The following is a 22,115-nucleotide window of genomic DNA, read 5'->3' as shown; positions in this document are numbered from 1 at the left end:
CCCCCCCGTTAGCTGTTCTGAGCATCTTCTTTTGGAAAGTGGAAGTGAATTACAAATATTTGTGCAAATAGAATAAATTCTCAGAGTAAAGAATGGCAAATGAAGAAATCGCCCTTAACTGTGATGCCCGCTGCTGGCTGGGCTGCCACCGGCAGCTTTGAAAGCAGTTTGGAAAACAATGTGTGTCCTGGGAAGTGGCTCCCAGGATCTCAGCACTTCCTGTGTGGAAGTGTGGCTGGAAAAAGGCCCCCAGCCCCAGCCATACTCTAAGTCAGGCCCTGGGAACCAGTGTGGCCCTCCAAGGCATCTAGCGAGGGGTGGGGCAGGACGGCAAATGTCTCTCCCGAGGCCATACAACCTCCTGAGTCACAACCCTTCCCAGCTGTACTTTGTATCCCTTGAATGTTTCGGTCTGAACCTGAACTCTGACCATCCTTCTTGCTTGGCTGGAAGGAGGACAGAGGTGTGTGCGTGTGTGAGTGCGCAGAAACTGGCTTCCTGTGCAAAGCTGATATTCATGTTCCTTCCCTGCCCACTTTTGCTTCTGGTCCTTCTGCCCTGGAAGGTTGCTCTGGAAGAGAAGGTGGCCCTTTGGCTGAAAAAGCTTCCCCACCGCTGCCCCTTCCCCACTTTCCTTTCAGCAGGCTCACCGCTCACTGCAACCCCTTAGGAAAGAAGCAAGCACAAAAACCCTCAATAATAACAGTCCTTACTCTCTTGGGGCCAAATAAGTTGTGATAGAGGGTTCGGAAGCGTTTCCGAGTATAATTGCAGCGGTAAGCTCCTCCCATGAGGTACTCAATCACCAGGCCAATGTCAATCAGACTGATCCTGTAATCTGGAGGAAGATTTCCCTATTTTTTCCATTGGAATAAAAACACAGCACAAGGGGAAGGGGGGAGAGAGATAAAGTTGGTTATCATGTTTACCACACAGATTTCTCTGTAACTATGAGAGGTTTTTAAAAATGAAATAAAATGTTAAGAAAACATAAGAATGTATTATTATGCTGGTTAATTAATTCACCTTAAAATAGATCCAACCGAAACCTGGATATTCACGCTTGGAAAGAAGACATAAATTAAATAAGAAGTTGCATTAAAACATAGCAGAAACAGAAGATAATAAGTTTCAGAACAAAGGATTCAGGCTCTTCTGAGAAGGAAAACAGGAAACATCACTGCAGAACAAAAAAAAAGCGCATGAGGGCAAAGCATTGACTAGAGGACTTGCTGGACTCTAGCTATGGCCTGTTCATGGCCTGCTGAAGGTGTGCGTACTTTGGCAACCGCCTTGGGGCAGTGTGTGTGTCAGGCTCTGTCCAACTGTTTTCTGCAGACTTAATCATGGAACCAGAAGAATGCTGTAGCACACATCCCCACTCAACCCTTTAAACTTTAAACACACACTTCTAACTCTTTCCCCGCATATGTTCCAGAATGCTCAATTCCCTCCAATTGTTCTTAAATATAACCTCCACCTTTATTTCCTGGGGAAAGTTGCTTTCATTCACATTACTAGCAAACAAGAGGAATCATGTTTGTGCTTTTCAAAAGGTGTCAACTGTATACAGGATTTTAAAATATCATACCTTTCAGTTGAACTTTGGGTTATTCTTCTTGCCTCTGCAAGCATATGCCCCTGAAGGCACAGTCTGAAAACTAGCAGGCACCGATGGGCCTGGATCTCTTTTGATGTTGTAATTTGATTTTTCAGAAACAAACACTTATGTAATTATTTCCCAAATATGATTCTCATGTGAGAGTTTCCAATATCCTCAATTTTAAGTAATAATTTCTTTAAATCTTGTCCAAAAATGGGTTAGCCTGCAATATTTCACTCTATTGGCCAACGATGAATTTATATCTGAGATCTTGCTCCACTGACTCTGAACTCTCCTGATATCAAACTGTAAATGTTTCTATTTTATCATTGCAATGTTTCTATTTTATCAATGCAAAGTTTAGAACTATGTAAATGAATGTTTGTGTCCCCTGCAGTATTTGTCCTTTTCAGTGAATAATTTGACAGTGCTGTGGCATCAATGCAGAGCGCTGCACGTGTTTCACAAAATGCGACTTTGGGACTATTTTCTTCACTCAGGCATTCCAGTAAATGTCTAGGATTTCCATGATGAAGTAAGGCAATTCCCAGTTCTCAATGCATATTTGGTATCAGGTGCAGATACCAGAAGTTTCTTGCAAGCATGAAGAGGGTGCACGTGTGAACAAATCTAGCAGGCGCCTCCAATTCAGATACCAGGAAAAGGTGACCAGCTCCTAGTGTTGGGCCTAAGCTCTAGATTCCAACTATCATAAAGGGCTATTCAGCAAATTTTACTTCTGTGCTTTCTTCATAGCTACTTGCCCCATGGATACTGTAATCCCATAGACAGATACAAAATGTTAAGTGAACATCAGTCCTCAGCCTAACTTCTTTTCAGACTAGAGGGCATGCAAGGCTTGATCAGCCAACAAAGGTCTCTTCCTTCTAGCATTTGACATATGATACTGAGATCTTGTCAGGCATGCGTTGATTTGATCATATTTGGACTGCGATTGTAAGAAGGATTGTTCAGCTTTATTAATATTTTTCAAACAAACAAACGAGCACACTAAAAAATAATTTTACAACACTGTTTTATTTTGTTGGTCTTTCTTATCTAGAAACAATTTACTCTGGAATAGTTTACATCTTCTAAATAAACTTTTTAGGACTAAAATTATACGAATCCAGAAACTGTCACCAGCACCACAGACACTAATTCTTTTAATATATACATAACTCCAAAAATCCTCCAGCATTTCTCTGATGGAAACAGGGACATTCTACATCAGGAAGTTTCACCCACGTTTGATCTCCTGCACACATAGATGTCACAGACACATTGACATCAGCCACCTTGAGCTAATTACAACCTCTCCGCCTCACAGTAAAGAAAATAGGTGCGAGGGAAGGGATTGTGTACAGCACCAGAGAAAGAGAAGTTGCTGAATTACAACTCATTACCAAACTAAAAACTATGGAGAGACCTGGTCTGAATAGAGATATTGGATTCATGCCCCGTTATACATGCTAAAGCTAATTTTGGTCATCTATCCCTTTAGAAATCCCTTGCCCTTCTCTGTGGAACCAACTGCCATTACAGTCATCAACAGTTATAAGGTTGAAGAGACCAGTCTTTACAATGTTTTTTGGGAGTAAGCACTATTGAATATAGTGGGACTTACTTCTGAGTAGACATGTAAAGCCTTGCAGTGTAAATTTCCATTTACAATAAAGGAATAAACACTCCACGTGTTTCCTAAGAAATTACCGGCTGTGAAGCATTGCAATTAAATAATTTAAAATGGATTGGGGACTTTCCCCTTCAAAATTATTGGAAGGGTTTTGTATGCCAGCTTCACTGTTTCCTCATTTGGTGCAGGGATTCTATTTTCAGGATAAACAGGACTCCGTTTTTGCACCTACACCCACACCACTTTTAATTGTTCTCTGAGACATGGAGGGGATCAAATCAGAAGCTGGGATGGCTTCTATAATTCTGGGACTGTCCCTGGGAAATCGGGTCACTTGGAGGGTATGAACTCACAGACATAAGACTGCTGGCAGCAAGCATCACCTTCTAAACTGTGTCCATGAAAAACTAAGAAACTGGAAATGTTTATTATACGAACATTAGAGGGCACTATTTACCCACCATAATCCCACCTCTTTCCCCTTTTGTTCCTTTGAGTGATCTTTAAACATCAGTGTGGCAAGTATAGTCATTTTAGATCAAATCCTTTCCCAGCTTAATAAGTAGAGGCTACTGATATTCCCATATGAGAGAGATTGCCTTTATTAAGGACGCAGAGGGGGTCTAAAGGGTAAACAGCTCTTCTTTCCCACAAACTAATTGAAACATCATCCAGCATTCAAGAGATCCCGCTGGAATCCAAAGCCTGTCTGGGACCACTCACTCATGAAGCTTAGTGGGTTTTGTTTAAGTATCAACCATTGGCACAGGTAGCCTTTCCTTGTCCTCCCCACACAGAAATATCCTCTGAAGTATCTTTTTCATTTAGTTATCTGAATGTTGTGCCTTCTCAGGATGGTATTGTGAAGCTGTGCAATAAATTAAAATTATTGCAAAAGGGTAACATGCTACCCAAGAATTGCACTGCTTTGATGTGGAAACCGGCTGCTTGCAGAGCCCTGCCTCACTTGGCCTCCCTTTCCTTACTACAAGTGTAATAAGGAGCTTCACAGAAATCCTAAACTATCCTCAAGCTTTTTGAAGCTTGCATACTGTCACTTACAGCCTTACATTTCTCATATTTGGCTATTTAATTTGCAAATACTGCAGAATGCCACAAATATGAACACATTTAAATTACTCATCAGACTTAATATTTAAACTTAATGTACAGTGAAATCAGGTGGACACAGAGAATTACCGTACCGTATTTTTCGCCCCATAGGACGCACTTTTTCCCCTCCAAAAATGAAGGGGAAATCTGGGTGCGTCCTATGGGGCGAATGCAGGCTTTCGCTGAAGCTTGGAGAGCTAGAGGGGTCGGTGCGCTCTCCAGGCTTCAGGAAGACACCCGCAGCCTAGGCAGCCCTGTGGGACCTCACGCAGGGCTCCCTACGCTGCGGATAGCAGCCTGCTTCCCGGAGCATCGAGCGCCCTGAAAGCAGAGCGCCTGGCGCTTCGGGAACGCATCCGCGGCCTAGGCAACCCTAGGTCCCGCAGGGATGTCTAGGCTGCGGATAGCAGCCTGCTTCCTGCAGCGCCGGGCGCCCTGAAAGCAGAGTGCCTGGCGCTTCGGGAAGACATCCGCAGCCTAGGCAGCCCTGTGGGAGGTCCCGCAGGGCTCCCTACGCTGCGGATAGCAGCCTGCCACCCAGCGCGCGGGGCGCCCTGAAGCAGAGCGCCCCGCGCGCTGGACAGACATCGGCCAGCCCCACAAGCTCGGGGGACAGCAAGGAGGCGCAGCGCCGCCATCCCGCTGTTCCTCGACCTGGTTCGGTTTCCCCGACCTGGTTTTGGGGGGGAAATAAAGGAAATTTCCCCCCTTTATTTCCCCCCCAAAAAACTAGGTGCGTCCTATGGGACGGAGCGTCCTATGGGACGAAAAATACGGTAATGCCTTTGCACACATAATACTTCAACACGTCACAATTTAAATTTTATACCTTAGATCCCAAAAGATTATGGTTTAGCTACCAGGCTTTAAAATGCATCAGAATCAGAACACCTACTTCAGAAGAGTCATCTGTCTCAGTCATGCACTGTGAACCATTTGACTGTCAAAATAATATTACTTTCCATTAAAAGGCTATTTTCTAGAATGACATTCCATTTAAATCGATGTCAGGCTCTCTGATAGATTGACTGAGGAGGAGCGAATGTCATCGCTCATGTGTGGGAGTGCTGTAAGTCACCCAATATATTGTAACACATTTCTTTCTTACAATTTACATAAAATAAAAAGGGCAACTCCTAATGTGCTAAGATTTCTTGTTAAAGTTGTTTCTGGGATATTGCTCTTGGTTTCTGCAGTGCTAGTTCACTAATTCCAGTCAGAGTTTACTCTGCTGTTTGGACATTAAAAAACTATGTTTCAGAATAGTTTCCAATCCCTAGCATAATGTATTTCTGAAAGCTCCTTTAGTTTATGAAAACATTTCTGGGAGGGAAAAGGACATACAGGAGTTAGAATTATTTACTGTGAAAATACATAATGTAGCTTCCCTGAAATAGTCTCAGCATCTGACATAACAAAGGGGGCTTGGCATTTTAAAAAGTGTTCTTGAAAGGGGCTGGGGACACAGGATAAAGGTGCTTCCAAAACAAGTAAACAGCATAAAAATGATCACACACTTGAGTACAAGTACTGTGCTACTTGCTTGCAACTCACAGAGCAAGAACAGAGAAGCAGAAAAGTTTAAATAATTATTTCTGGCTTTCATTCAGGTACTACTATACATCCAAGGGATTTATGCTTGAGAACAACAGAAGTGATGTAAATGATCTTTCAGAATTTTTCAAATGATATTCCAAGGCTCCTTAATTTCAATTACTTCATAAATGACAGTGTAAAGGCAATTATCAATGGAGCAGAACCCATTCACACCATCTTCAAACATCTCCAGGCATTTTTTTCAAACTTCTGAAGCTCTTTTGTTCCCAAATTCCTTTTATTTCTCTGCTTTCTAGGGAATCACTTAACTGTTACTGCTAAAACGCAGCACATTTTGAATCTATATTTCACTCACTCTCTTGAACCCACAGATGTCCCTTCTGATGCAGAAGTGTAAATGTCCAGAGCTGGATCTTGGGTGCCTGCTATAAAGGAGTCTGGCCAGGTGTGTTGGAAGCATCTAGCTACTAGATACCCCACGACTTTTACAATTTTTATGCAAAGTCATTGCCCTCCCACTATTGCACACCATCATAGATTGCCATCAATTTATGCCATCTTTAGAGAAGAGAAATAGGTGCCAGTTTTCATTTCATTCTTTGTATCATTGTATCATACAGAGAAACTTTTATCTACCCAATTTTTGATAAAATGCTCCCTGCTTAATAGTTTTTATAAAGTGGATTTTTTTAAAGCCACTAGTTGCTCTATATTCCCTTCTGCCACAAGCTCAAGTACGGATACTGGGTTAAAAACAAAATTTAATTTAATTTAAAACTGCACTATTCATTTTTTAAAATGGAGATGAGAGATTTTATAGCACATAGCACATAATGAAATTGAAAATGTTGCAGTGATTCAAGATCCAGAACAAAAATTATATACTTTGCAATGTCCAGCACTGGCCCGCAACATGAAAAATCAGCATCCAAAATAGTGGTGGATATAAAAAATACAGCTAACAGCATAAATCCACATGGCATGAAAAACATCTGCAATTCCGCTAGCGAAAGCACTATCTCAAAGCATCTAAAGTCACTGAAAGAGCAGCCCAGTTAACTGCATTGAACACAGAAGGCTGAGAATCAGTACAGACACACACTGCACAACTGAAACGGCAGAAGACGGGAGAAGGCTCTTACTGAAAGCTCATGCAAAACAGGGGCTGTCTCTAAGGACAAGATAGAAGCAGCCACAGCATTACCTTCAAGCTACTGTCCACCCGTTGGACTCTTACCTTTTTGACATCTCTGACAAGATGATACAAAGTGTTGGATGGTCCATGTCTCTGAAAATGAAGGACAACAGAGGACCAAATAGCTTTAACCCATCAAAAAGAAGTAATTTGAAACAAAATACAGATGGCACAGATATTTGGTATGGTTTCCTAAACCATCAACAGCATGGCAATTTTTATAGTGTTCATCTTTTACAAATATCTGACCCTTGAATGGGCAAATGTACTGGCCAGATGGCACTTATATATGCACTGTAGGTATTCATCAGAGAGAGGTACAAGTTCATAGGCTTTTATCTGCCATTACATTATACCACCTTTATTCTGGATTAATATAAATACTGTTCTGAACACAAATGTCACGATCAAAATGAAGATTTGTCAAAGGGAGGAGGGATGCTTTCTGCATACAGATATCCCCAAAGCACTGCATGAAATGATTATTTTTAGCTACCTGTCATCAAACAAAATGAAAAGAAGTAAATGAACCCACATTACTATTTGGTGCCAACAATAAACTTGGAATTGGAAATAAACACCTTCAGTTTGGAAAAATCTGATTGATGTGGCTTGGGGAAAAGAGTCTGGTGGGCCAAAGTAGCCCCATGGATGGAGGTTCTGTACACCAGCTTGTGGAAGTTGAAGCAAACAAGCAAAATCAACAGACAGACAGAAAATTTGGTTTAGTTTGGCCCTACCGTATTGTACAATTCCTCTAGTCTGGAGATGGTGAGAAAACGGTGCATGCTTACTCCATTCTCTATGAGCAATTTTACAAAATCTACTCTGTCCAATACGAGGGCATCCAACATGGCTTGCTCAAGGGATCCCACCTAAAAAAGGAAATAAGCCAGTCAGACTGTCTTCATGGTCAGTTTGATATAGACATCAAGGTGAATGCCCAGCTTTGGTACAGAGAGGAAATATGGTCAGTTTCACACCTCTTCTGGCATCTTAAAGGCAGATTCCAGCAAAACATTCCATGTTTATGTAATGACTTTTCAACACAATCCTGGGACATTCTGAGAAAATAAAATTACAGCTGCCACAAAGAAAGAAGATGAATGGGAATAATAATATGAATTTTTAAAAAATGGATGAAAGACAAAACAATGTGATTTATGTGAATATGTAACAAAAACAAGCAAACTTACTAATGATGAAGATGATGATGATGGAATGATCTGTAGCCTTAAGCAAAACACACAGGGTAGATTTCAATTTGTGCTGAGTGGGGAAGGAGTTCCCCCTCACACCAGGAGACTTCCCCCTCTCTTCTCTCCTGCGCCTCCCATCCCTCTTCTGCGGTTTACTCCAAGCCTCCAGAGCACATTTAGGGCATGGACGGGTTGTGGGCATAGGAGAGAAGGGGGAGAAATACCCACTGCCTGAGGGGACCTCAATTTGTCCACACAACAAGTGAGTTGCATCCGGGCCAAAGGTTCACAATTAGGCAGAGAGCAGGAGTAAAAAGGCACTTGGCAGACTCAATATTCATTTCCAACTTTGCTAATCTAAAGGCTGCCATGTTTCTCTTTTCGTTGGCTGTCTGCCTAGCCAGAAGGGTTTGGAGACAGATCTGGGCTTTTTGTTTCCAAAAATGGGGGTCAATTACTGCTTCTTTGTCTCAGAATCTTAGGTGTGATCTGAGACCGGCAGCACCTTGCAGAAACCATCCCAACCCATCCGCAATCTCCATCCTGAGACTGATGGCCGGTAGTCCGAGGAGCCGTTGCGCTCACCTGTTGTGAGCACTTGCAGACCTCTTGTCTGGGTTGCTGCAGCTTACTCTGAGGTGGGGGGGGGAGGCAGAGGAGAGCTTGGCACATGAGCCAAGACAGCTCTGCCTGTGTCTTTGCACCACTCTGACCTGGAAAACAGCAGTGATGATGTGAATTCAGGTGAGGGATGCCCTCCTGCCCACTGCTACTGCTTATGGAATGAATGAATGAATGAATGAATGAATGAATGATTTATTATTTATACCCCGCCCATCCAGCAGGGCTTCCCCAGCCACTCTGGGCAGCTCACAACAGAATATTAAAAACAGAATAAAACATCACACATTAAAAACTTCCCTAAACAAGGCTGCCTTCAGATGTCTTGTAAAAGTCAGACAGTTCCACACTGCAGGTGCTGCTACCAAGAAGGCCCTCTGCCTGGTTCCCTGTAAGTTGGCTTCTCGCAGTGAGGGAACTGCCAGAAGGCCCTTGGAGCTGGACCTCAGTGTCCGGGCTGAATGATGGGGATGGAGATGCTCCTTCAGGTATACAGACATTCTGGCTACAACTTCTAGTCAACATTTTGTTTTTTGTTGCTTTCTTTTGCTGTTTCCACCTACTTCTTACTCTGGGTAACATCCAGCCTGTCAAAGAGTTCTTACTTGACATTTTGTGACATTTTAGATGGTCCTAATAAAGGTATTGCCCAACTGCACATTTTGGAACAAATAAATTCCTTACCTGTCATGCTAAAGACTACAGAAGCCACTAGATGGCAACATTTCCTTTAAGAAGAAAATCCCTTTTAAAAATGATTCCCCCTGCCCATATTAAACTGAAAATTATGATATTAGAGGTGTATATATACTGTACCGGCCACTGTTGCCCATAAATAAAAATCTGGCTGCGAGCGATGTCTACTCTGTTCCAGGCTAATGCTAGGCTCAGTTGATCTGGAGCAGATGCATTGGCTCCTATACAAAAAGATAAGGGGGGGGGGAGCGTATGTTATTAAATACAATGTCATGGGACGTGAGCAGAAGACAGAAACACAGTGCAGGTGAGAGTCCAGGGTGGGCTTTTGCATGATCTACTATGTAATAATAATAATATAAAAAGAAACTTAACTATTCCTACTCTCTAAACTAGCTAAAGTTTGTAACAATACATTTCATTGGAACAAGTTAGGTGCTATTAACCTCTACACACTCTGTGTAGAGTGCAAGCCAGAAGCACATGATCTCTTGATTCAATACTGCCATCTCCACAGGGACATAACTGTTTTTCCAGTGGATTTTTTTGAAATCGACCCTCAAATACAGCTGAAGGCAGCATATTCAATCTTGCAAAAGTGAAAGTGCGTCTGTATTTTGAAATTGTTAAATTTTGCAAGTAGGGTGCCAAAGTGTCAAAATGACTAGGTGGAAAATAATCATACCATGGACAAAATTTCCTTATTGTGGCCAGATTATTCTGTCACCAGACATCATATAGGCACTGTCTAATTAAATTATTTGCTTTACTGAAGCTCAGTGTTAATAACTGTTGTGGTGATAAACAAGAAAAGTAAAGCTTTTGGTTGACAATTTTAGTCCAAGCGCTCTCATGACAATCTTTTTTTTTTAACTTCTTTTTATTCATTTTCTATAATCAGACAACAACAAAATGAAAAATAGAAAGAAAAACAGAAAATAACTCACACATACCAAAGAAAAAAGCAAACATCACCCAAAGCAAAGCACCTACACCCACCATAAGACAAACATTAAATATCAACAAATAACAATTGACTTCCCTCCATCTCGGTTTTGGATTATGCGAAAGTTAAAGCAGTTCTGCAGTTTTTCATTTTATAGTGTCTACACATCGCAAGGGTTATATTAAACCTACTGGAATTTTTATATCTCTAGTATTTGATTCCATATATGTTATGAATTTAGACCAATCGTCAATAAACCTTATGCCTTTTTTATGTCTGATGTTCTGCGTCATTTTTGCCAAATCCATATATTCAAACAATTTAATTTGCCAATCTTTAACGGTCGGGATATTTGGGGTTTTCCAATTTTGTGCTAGCAAAGTCCTGGCAGCTACAATTGCATATTGAAACATTATATAATCTTCTTTTTTTTATCTCCTCACCATTCATTCCCAGAAGGAAAGCTTCGGGCTTTTTAACAAAAGTGTATTTAAGTATTTTCTTTAATTCGTTGTAGATGGAGTCCCAAATTTTTTTGACTTCTTCACAATTCCACCACATGTGGTAGAAATTCCCCTCTTTGGATTTTCACTTCCAACACCTTTTGTCACCAATCTTATACATTTTTTGCAATTTCACAGGGGTGAGGTACCAACGATACATCATCTTTTCCATATTTTCTCTGAGAGCAGTACAGGCTGTGAATTTCATTCCTTTAGTCCACAACTTTGTCCATTTTTCAAAGTCCAAATTGTATCCAATGTCTATGGCCCACTTTATCATCACCTCTCTAACCTCTTCATCCTTGGTGTCCCAATCCAAAAGTTGATTATACATTTTTGATAGCAATTTGGTTTTACTTTCTATTATCTCTACCTGGAATTTAGATTTTTTCTCATTCATTCCAATCTTTTTATCTTCCTTCCATAAGGCATTAATTTGATGGTACTGCAACCAGCCTGTTAATTTGCTTTTTAACTCTTCATAAGGTCTAATTTTCCATCCTCTTTCTGATCTTTCCAGGAGGTCTTCATAAGTCAGTCTCTCACCTTCCATGTTTGTTTTTTTAATAGTTAATAGATCAATAGGCGATAACCACCATGGGGTATTTTTTTCCAGTAGTTTCTTATTCTTTCCCCACACTTCTAATAGTGTTCCTCTGATGATGTGGTTTGAGAAGCCTTTATGCACCTTTTCCTTGTTCTGCCAGAGATAAGCATGCCAGCCAAATCTTAGGTTGAAGCCTTCTAAATCTAGCAGATCTGTATTCTTTAAAGTAACCCATTCTCTAAGCCAGCAAAGACACGCGGCTTCATAATATAATCTTAAATTTGGGACCGAGAATCCTCCTCTATCTCTTCTGTCCGTTAACAATTTGAATCTGATTCTCGGTCTTTTGCCTTGCCATATAAATTTAGAGAGGACTTTTTGCCAATTTTTGAATATTGCACTTCCTCTAATCACTGGGACATTTTGGAATAGAAATAGGAGTTTCGGTAATATGCACATCTTAATTGCAGCCATTCTGCCTGACCAGGAGAGTTTTATCCTATTCCAGGTATCTAATTCCTTTTGGATTTCCTTCCAAGTGTTTGTATAATTATCAGCCATTAGGTTTATATTTTTCATCGTTAGCCACACTCCTAGGTATTTTATCTTTTTTGCTTCTTTAATTCCCGATTGGAGTTCTAACTGTCTCCTTAAATCTTCTCCCATATTCTTAACCATCATTTTTGTTTTAATTTTGTTTAGCTTAAAGCCCGCTACTTTCCCAAATTCTTCTAAAAGTACCAGAACTTTGTCAATACTCTGTGCCGGGTCCTCAACTGTAATTACCAGGTCATCGGCGTATGCTTTCAGTTTGAATTCTTTCACCCCAATTCTAATTCCTCGTATCTCAGATGTTTTCCTTATCTTATTCGCAATTACTTCCAGCACCATTATAAAAAGAAGCGGAGACAGGGGGCAGTCTTGTCTTGTGCCCTTTGAAATATTGAATGTATCTGATAAATTGTTGTTAATAATCAGTTTAGCTCTTTGATTTGAGTAAATTGCTTGGGAAAGTGGAAGAAAGGTTGGAAGAGGGAGAGAGATTCACAGAGGTGAGAGAGAAGAAGAGAAGGAAAGAGAGGGGGAAGGAGAAGGGAGAGAGAGAGAAAGAAGAGGAAGAAGAAGAAGAAGAAGAAAAAGAGGAAGAGGGGACTGAGGAAGGAGAAGAAGAGGAAGAAACCGAGGAAGAAATTACAAGGAACAGGAAAATTAGATTATAAGCTTGTGCACGAGTGTAATAAGAACTAAAAAATAAACGTAGACGACAATGACTCTTAAAATCCTATCTTGGAATGTGAACGGTCTAAATGATAAATCTAAAAGGAATAAAGTTCTGAAGGTTTTGATGAAAAAGAATGTTGATGTGACATGCTGTCAGGAAACACATGTGGCTAAAAAACACAAACATATTTTGATAAATAAAAGGTTGGGGACTGAATTTATCAACTCAGATATATATAAAAAAAGAGGAGTGGTGATATATGCAAAAGAAAAAGGAGACCCCAAATTAATTTGTAAATATGAGGAAGGGAGAATCGTGGGGGTACAGATTAGTCACCAGGGAGAAAAACTAAACGTGGTAAATGTTTATGCCCCAAACACAAACAAAGCAGAATTTTTAAAAAAACTGGAACAAATATTACTGGATTTAGAGCCTCATAAATTGATCCTACTAGGTGACTTAAATGGAGTTCCAATACCAGAGTTAGACAGAAGTGCAAAAAAGAAAAAATCGAGTCAAGGAAAACTACCAAGATCATTTAAAAACCTCGAAGAAAATTTAGACTTAATGGACATTTGGAGACACAAAAACCCATTAACAAAACAATTTACACACTTTTCAGAGCCGCACCAGAGCTGGGGTAGAATAGACCAGATCTGGGTATCAAGAGAATTAGCAACAAGAGTCGAAAAATGTGAAATGCAACCCAGAACCCTTTCTGATCATAACTCAATATCTTTGGAAATTAAATGTGGAGTTCAGGGTGTGTACAGATGGAGAATGAATGAATATTTATTTGAAAACGAAGAGGTAATTGAGAAGGCAAAGAAAACCTTAAAAGACTTCTTTGACTTAAACCTTAATAAAGAGACAAATATTGATATAGTCTGGGACGCCAGCAAGGCGGTGTTAAGAGGCTTTTTAATCCAACAAAATAGTTATAGAAAAAAGATAAGAGAATAAAAGAAAGATGAAATCCTGACGCAATTAAGAGAATGCGAGAAAAAATTAATAATAAACCCTAGTGATGAACAGACCAAACAAACATCCAAATTGTTACAAACACAATATTCAATGCTAATCAACCAAGAAGTCGAATGGAGAATTAAATTAATGAGGCAAAAATTCTTCAAATCAGCAAACAAAACAGGGAAATTCCTGGCCTGGCAACTACGAAAAAGCAAAAAGCAAAATGTGATTAATAAGATAAAAATAGAAGAAAGGAAGAACCAAATGAAATAAAGGAAAATTTCCTAAAATTCTTTGAAAAACTCTACCAGAAAGAAGAAGAAGATATACCAGAAATAAGAAAATATTTAGAAAATAACAGAATAACATCTATAACGGAGGATGAGAAAATTCAATTGAATAAGTGTATAACAGTAGATGAAGTCCATGAAGCAATAAAGAGAACGAAACTAGGGAAAGCACCGGGCCCAGATGGCCTATCGGCCAAATATTATAAAATTCTTGAAGAATACTTAGCCCCAGTGTTATGTGAGGTTATGAATAATATTCTACAAGGAGGGAAGATACCGGACTCCTGGAAAGAAGCTCACATAACGCTGATACCTAAAGTGGACTCAGATAAACTAAATTTAAAAAACTATAGACCGATATCACTTCTCAACAACGATTATAAAATATTTGCTGAGATAATGGCAATTAGACTCAAGAGCTACTTAAAAAAGGCAATACATATGGATCAAGCTGGATTCCTTCCTAATAGACAACTAAAAGACAATGTCAGACATATAATAAATATCATTGAATACTTGGAAAAGAAGAATGAAATCCCCGCAGCATTAATTTTTATCGATGCAGAAAAAGCATTCGATAATGTATCATGGCGATTCCTATTAGAGTGTATGGAGATAGCAGGGATAGAGGGTGCCTTTATGGAGGGCTCTCATGACAATCTTATGATAATAAGGGTAATAGACTGGTAGGGTTTAAATTTAGCCAAAGCCAATAATATCCTACACCAAATCTGTAATTCAACAGAGGGGAGGTTAGCCTCTAAGCTCAATGAAGCATTTGGAACACAGGATGGAACAGAAAAAAATTGCCATAGGAACTTAGATAGAACAGCTTCAGTAGATCCAAGGTCCAAATCTGAGTCCCACATAATAACTGTGCTAGGAGATTAGCTTTAAACACTTCAAGGACTGATGGTATGTGATTGCTACCTTTTGTATGGAAAAAGTGTCAGAATTTTGGCACTTTGTGAAGCTTTTTGCTTTGCATATTTCTGATGTGATCCCCATGACCCTGTTGACTAGAAAATAAGGCCATGGTATTTAAAGACTTTAACTTGTTCCATCAACTGATTCAACTGATATACCATCTATGGGCCCTATAGTTTCTTGAAAACACAATGGCTTTAGTTTTCTTGTAATTCACTGCCAGCTGTTCCCTTTGGCAGTAGCCTGCGAATGCCCTCATCAATCTTTTTAGGCCACTTTTGTTTGAGATAGATGTACCGCATCATCTGCGTATAATAATATAGAGATGGTGGTTTTTGTGGCCAATTTAGGGGTGTGATACTTTGGAGATGTTAAACTCTGGACAATATCATTTATATATAAATTAAACACTGTGGGAGCTAGGATACAACCTTGCTTAACTCCCCTTGTGGCTGGAACAGATCCTGTGAACTGCCCATTTGTAGAGCAATGCACTTTCAGCACAGTGTTTTTATATAGACATTTAGTCAAGAACAACAATCTTTTAACTACACTTGAAGAGTTCAACTTATCCCACAGTTTTACTCGAGAGATTGAATTGAATGCAGCTTTCAGATCAATGAAAGTTGCATATAGCACACCACCTGGTTTCTTAACAGACTTATCTATAAAACGGACTAGTACAAAGCAATGGTCTACAGTGGATCTGCCTTGTCTAAATCCTGCTTACTCTTCGGCAAGAATAGCTTCATCAGTTATCCAATCAACTAACTTATTGTAACGATGCTTTGCATATAATTTGCTAATTACAGGTAGCAAACTAATTGGTCTATCACTAACCGGATTGGATGCAAGGCCCCTTTTGAAGAAAGGGATGACTACCGCTGTGGTCCAAACTTCAGGAAACAACTCCAGCAGGTTGACCTCATCATCCTGCCCATGATGGAGTGAATGATAATATTGCATCCATTCATTGGGTCCAATAGTACACACTGGAACATTACAAGCCTCCTCCAGCAGGCCTGATATTGTATGCCAGAAGAGGCAGATTGTGACAGGCCAAGCATGTTTTTCTGCTTTCTGCCCCCCCCCCATCTTAGCAGAAGTTTATACTTCTGTCTGAGGGAAACATATTCATTAATGAAGAGGGGTAAATTAGAGTTCATATATTTACAGTAAACTCTCTTCAGCTGGCTTTTAGCCTGCTTGCACTCTTTGTTGAACCAGCTGGAAGATCCCATTGATCTTATTGAGCCACTGTTCTTGATCTCAGTTCTCAAGTAGTCTTGCAACCTGTCAGTCAAGATCTTAAATAAATTCATAACCTCAGCAGCAAAGGTAGCTGAGATGATAGCAGTATGAATAGTCCTTAAATCATCTGCTTGAAGAAGGTGAGTCAGTGCTAGACTGAGTACTGGCATCCACTTAATTCTATTGCCTGCAGTCACACCGACGTTTGCATTAGAGATAAATTGAGTTTTTGGGGAAGAATTGTTAAATACTGGGCCTACTAGTACCATTGTTAGAGGAAGATGATCGCTTTCAATATTATGGCCCACCTCAAACTCCCTGGCAAACTTATATGCAAATCGCAAGATGGCAATATAATCTATCACACTGCCTCCATGCTTTGTAAAGTGGGTATATTCCCTGGGCTGATCGCCCTCTGTCATACCGTTTAATATTAGCAAGCCCCTCCCGCCTTACAACTTGGGCTAAACAAAGCCCTGAATAATTACATTTCTGATCTTTAGACTGACAAGAGGTACCGCTGACTAAGTAAATATCTGGTTCCAGACTCTAATTATAATGGGTGTACAAATTTACATTATTGGCTCCCATATGTGCATTAAAATCCCCTGCAGTGATAAACACTGCAGTAGGATATAGGGATTCCAGGGATTTGGGTAACTCTAGTTCTGTCTGGATAGTATTTACAGTAGATTTTTTTTTTTTTTTTTACAAGGTGGCATGTAGATGTTAGGGACGTGGGTGGCGCTGTGGGTAAAAGCCTCAGCGCCTAGGGCTTGCCGATCGAAAGGTCGGCGGTTCGAATCCCTGCGGCGGGGTGCGCTCCCGTTGCTCGGTCCCAGCGCCTGCCAACCTAGCAGTTCGAAAGCACCCCCAGGTGCAAGTAGATAAATAGGGACCGCTTACTAGCGGGAAGGTAAACGGCGTTTCCGTGTGCGGCTCTGGCTCGCCAGATGCAGCTTTGTCACGCTGGCCACGTGACCCGGAAGTGTCTGCGGACAGCGCTGGCCCCCGGCCTCTTGAATGAGATGGGCGCACAACCCCAGAGTCTGTCAAGACTGGCCTGTACGGGCAGGGGTACCTTTACCTTTACCTTTATGTAGATGTTAATCAGCATTAAACATATTTTCAAAACTATAAAACAAGACAACAGTTGCAAACGGATTGCATAGAATCATGGCTGTTGTAGTTGAATTCAACTTTGTGAAGATGAAACATGCTAGACCCCCACTGGCCCCACAGCCTTTTGTTGAGGGAGTGGCTGTCAATGAGTGATATTTGTATCTGTTAAGCATTACAGAGCAGACATCCCCAAGCTTTGGCCCTCCAGAAGCTTTGGACTACAGTTCCCATCATCCCTGACCATTGGTCCTGTTAGCTAGGGATCATGGGAGCTGTAGGCCAAAACATCTGGAGGGCCGCAGGTTGGGGATGCCTGTTATAGAGTCATTGTGCCATGTTTCTTGTAGCAGAATAATATCAAGTTGATCAAAATAGTTCATCAGCTGTTTATTATTCTGCTTTGAATGCCAACCAGCTATGTTCCATGACATCAGTTTTAGCCCCAATTCTTTCAAGACTCTGTGCTTGTTGCTTCCACTTTGCCCAGATACCCAATTTTGTCTACTCCTAGTGTTCTAATACCTCTTTTAGTGCAGCAACAGGAGCCTCTCAGACAGGCAGCTGCAAAGGAAAGGCAGGAAGGAGGGGGAGATGTTTCCCCAAAATCTGATAGTTCACAAAGTGTTCATCTAGTGAACAGGAGGAAGACGAGCTACAGAATGAAAAACAGCAGGAGGAACAGGAGGAGGAAAGCCCAGTGGTAATTGCAAACAGACTACCAAGGGCATACCCCTGACAGATTGACTTTTGGTGAAATAAGAGTGTGTCATGCTAATTATTCAGAGCCACAGGACTTTGCCCAGGTTCTGGAGTTACCTCCTAAGGAACAAACCCAGCGGTTTGATGCCATGAAGGAGGAGCTGGAATCATTCAAAGAAAACAAGGTATACACACTAGCCAAACTGCCACCAGGTGAAAAGTTAATCTCTAGTAGATGGGTCTTTAAAAGGAAGACTCTGGTGTCTGGTGACACACGTTTTAAAACAAGACTGGAGCAAAAGTTTTTGCACAAAAATCAGGAATTCATTTTGATGAGCTTTTTACACGATTGCCAAAGCAGAATCAGTAAGGCTTGCTTCAACAGTTGCAGCTGCCAAGAAATTAGAAGTGAATCATTATGACATTATTTCTGCATATCTGAATGCTCCTCTGGATCAGGTGATATACATGCGACAACCCCCAGGGTTTGAGGAAGGGAATGATTTGGTATGGAAATTAGACAAGGTTGTCTATGGACTCAAACAAAGTGCTAAATCCTGGAACGATTGTCTAAGCCTTGGTTTTAAAAGAAACATAGCTGACTCTTACTTATATACAAGGGGATCAGGTGACAATTACATATTGGTATTGATTGGGGTACCTTTACCTTTACCTTATTGATTTTTGTGGATGACCTGATGGTGGCGGGTAGTTCCACAGGTAAAATTCAAAAAGTGGCTAATCAGTTGGGAAAAAACAATTCAAAATGAGAGACTTAGGACAAATCAGTCATTGTTTAGGAGTCTGAATATGCAGAGAACCAGATGGAAGTTTTCTATTGTGTTAGGACTTTTGACTCTGCGTTGTCTTTCTATTTACTGCAAGACACTGTCCATCAGTTTAGCATGGAAAAGAGGGGACTGAGAGGAGATATGATAGCCATCTTCTAATATCTCAAGGGCTGTCAATGTAAGATAGTGGAAGCTGGTTTTCTCCTGCTCTGGAGGGTAGGAGTTGAAGCAGTGGCTTCAAGTTACAAGAAAGAAGATTGACAGTAAGAGTTGTTCAACAGTGGAACGGTCTCCCTTAGGAGGTTATGGACTCTCCTTCCTTGGAGGTTTTTAAGGAGAGGCTGGATGGCTATCTGTCATGGATGCTTTAGCTGAGATTCCTGATGAGCTCTGATATATTTTTTTCAGTCTTTCTATGATGCTATCATTTTTATTGTTTTGATTTGTGGTAAACACCACCTTGGTTCTTTTATACTGCATATTTTATATGCAATATAAAATATATTCAAAAGAAACAAAACACAAATAACTAAATATTATGTAAAATAAAAGTGCCATCAGCAGGTTTCAATCAGAAACTGTTTGTTGAAGCAAGAAGGAACTGTGGTCAAGAAATTTCACAAGTGCTACTAGGGCATAGATCTCCTATGTATTACTCAAATTTATGATTTGATGATTAGAGCAGATATAACAGAATTTCACAGATATGAGCTCTACATTCCCCCCTCTTCATATTTAAATTAGTCAATCATCTGGAAGCTCTTTGATCCTCTGTTTTACATTCCCTTTAGATTTCAAGAGGAACGAAACCTTATCAAGGCAAAAAAAAAATGCTCTAAAAACATCACATGGTTTCTGTGTTGTTGCTAGGATACCCCCTTCATTTGTCTATCTGTGCTAGAAAGCTGCTTTTTCTACCCTGTGCCTCTGGGGTGGATTTACATCATACTACTGTTACAACAGAGCAAATCACAATCTTTGCTGCTTCTGCTTCTGCTGCATGTTTCTATTAAGCATCAGGCACTATGGATGCATTTTAATCTAATCTCTGGTTTATTCCACAGTATTCATTTTTGTTTCTTTTTTAAATAGCATATCCAATTTGATTGAAGGCATACAATGGCGGGGAAATCCCTCTCCTGCAAAAGCAAGGAATAAAAAGTAGTTCTGTCCAGCTGTGTAGGGTCCAAAGTAGTTTTGTTTAGGATATAAGGTAAGAAGCATAATTGCAAGCCTGATTCTTTGGCAAATGCTTTCTGCCTTTTTATCAAAGACTCAACAATACAACACTATGCACCGTATCCACTTGTAAAGAAAGGAAGCTAATACTCAAGACTCCTCCACATTCATCTCCACCTGAGCCACTTGCCATCTGAGCCACCTGAGCCATCAGCCTATTTTACTAGTTAGGATCTTCCAGATCTCTCCTTGCTCTGGCTTCTGTGCCGTGATGTGGGGGGTGGGAAGAGGGACAGGCTGCTTTGCTGTGCTGTTCTGGTTTTTACAGAATGTAAAAATGCCCACCTCTCAGTTCCACATACTATGCTATGCTAATGTCTTGCACTTTAGATTCAAAAGCAATCATACAACCATTTCATGGTTGACACTCCTTGCCCCTTGCACAAAGAGGATGGGAGCAAATGTGCTCAGCAGCTGCAGGATGGAAGCCTTCTGAGCATCATTCATGGCACAATTACAAGTGAGGAGGAATACAGAGGATGCATCCGGTGCAGGTAAGCTTAGCAATATGCTCCAGTGAGCACAACAGCGGATTAGACGGAAAAACACAGGCATCACCCAGCGTGCTGCTCTCCAGATATTAACAGGACAGACGCTGTAAGGATTTGGGCAGCCTTGCAAATCATGCTGGGGGAAAAGACCGGGGGAATAATAATAAAGTAATAAGACCCCTCTACTAGGATGGTAGCCCTTCTTATAACTCAGCAGGGATGAGGACCCTCCCAGACCCTAACATGACAAGAGAGCTATAAATGGAGGACCACTGGGTCTCAAAACACACATTGAAGGGAGTTCTGTAGGATTATTATTATTATTAACAAAAGTTTCTTAGTGGGCTGTGAGTTCATGAAGGGAATGGATGAAGAGAGAGAAAAAGGCCCTTCTGGTCATTTTTAGCTAAAGACTAGTTTTTTTGTAAAGCACTCTGAGGTTTGTTTGTTTTTTCAATCAAGCAGTGATTGATTTTTATGAAATAAAAATAAAATAGTAGAATTGGGTCCATCCCCCCCGACAAATAAAACCTGGGGGAATTGTCTACTAGGTGAAAAAATAGCTTGGGAGAGTGATTTTTTGTTGAAAAATGGTCAGCAAATAATGACTCAGCAACTCACTCACTCTCTCCTCTCCTCCAAACTCACAGCCTTTGGCTTAAAAATACACCCAGAAACAGAAACAATATGTGTAGAGTGAAAGATATTGCATATCACATTGCTTGAATCTGTCATGTCAAATAAATAATTATTACCTATTGTAATAAAAGACAACTAAAAGGTGCACAAACTCTCTTGTTGATTCTGTTTCTGTTTTGGGAAACTAAGACCACCATGGCATGTAGCTAGATAAGTAGTTGGTCCCCTATGCTGTGAGTGCTGTTTTCCACATACTGATGGGTCCCTTGAAACTGCAGAAGGGACTACAGAGTTTCACTTTCTACCTCTTGCCCAACAGAGCATCTGTTTTGCAGTAATAATATCACTAAAATGCAGTTTGAGTAAATATTATACAATGGTTCAGAAGCAAGCATTCAGGAAGTACCAGATTGACAGCATCAGTCTGTCAGTGGGTCTGACTCACATTCTGGATCTCTTGAACAGCTAGCTCTGGATTTATGTGACTTTGAATCTGGTACTGCCTTTGTGTTTGCCTTGGAGCCATATAATATTTGGCTGCATGTTGGCCACATTGTTATCCACCAGGAGAGATGCTTTGCATAACAGAACTTCCTGATTCACAATAATATCAATCATATGCTCTCATGATGTTAACATAATGAAAATTAATCTGATCTGAGCTGTCTCTGCTTTTCGAGGGTAAAAATATTTGTTGTGATTGTCGCTGTGGTCTAAACCACTGAGCCTCTTGGTCTTGCTGATTAGAAGTTTGGATCCCCGTGACAGGGTGAGCGCCCTTTGCTCTGTCCTAGCTCCTGCCAACCTAGAAGAAGAAGTAGAGTAGAGAAGAGTTTGGATTTGATATCCCGCTTTATCA

General features: G+C 40.6%; 1 protein-coding gene across 4 annotated transcripts in view; it reads right to left on the bottom strand.

The window, feature by feature from the left end:
- Positions 1-22,115, bottom strand: part of LOC128423062 (transient receptor potential cation channel subfamily M member 3) — a 365,948-nt gene that overhangs the window by 46,912 nt on the left and 296,921 nt on the right. For 2 of the 4 annotated variants that reach the window (XM_053407777.1, XM_053407779.1), the window contains exons 10-14: positions 9,741-9,841; positions 7,845-7,979; positions 7,147-7,197; positions 1,027-1,062; positions 714-854 (exon numbers count right to left, since the gene is read on the bottom strand). In XM_053407777.1, the coding sequence (XP_053263752.1) occupies positions 714-854; positions 1,027-1,062; positions 7,147-7,197; positions 7,845-7,979; positions 9,741-9,841 (464 nt within the window). The remainder of the gene's footprint in view (positions 1-713; positions 855-1,026; positions 1,063-7,146; positions 7,198-7,844; positions 7,980-9,740; positions 9,842-22,115) is intronic. The other 2 variants (XM_053407778.1, XM_053407780.1) reach the window with 1 other exon arrangement.

Source organism: Podarcis raffonei, chromosome 11 (assembly GCF_027172205.1).
Source record: "Podarcis raffonei isolate rPodRaf1 chromosome 11, rPodRaf1.pri, whole genome shotgun sequence".
Classification (NCBI taxonomy): Eukaryota; Metazoa; Chordata; class Lepidosauria; order Squamata; family Lacertidae; genus Podarcis; species Podarcis raffonei.
The sequence above is the reverse complement of the archived record's forward strand: the minus strand, read 5'-3'. Positions and strand labels throughout refer to the sequence as shown.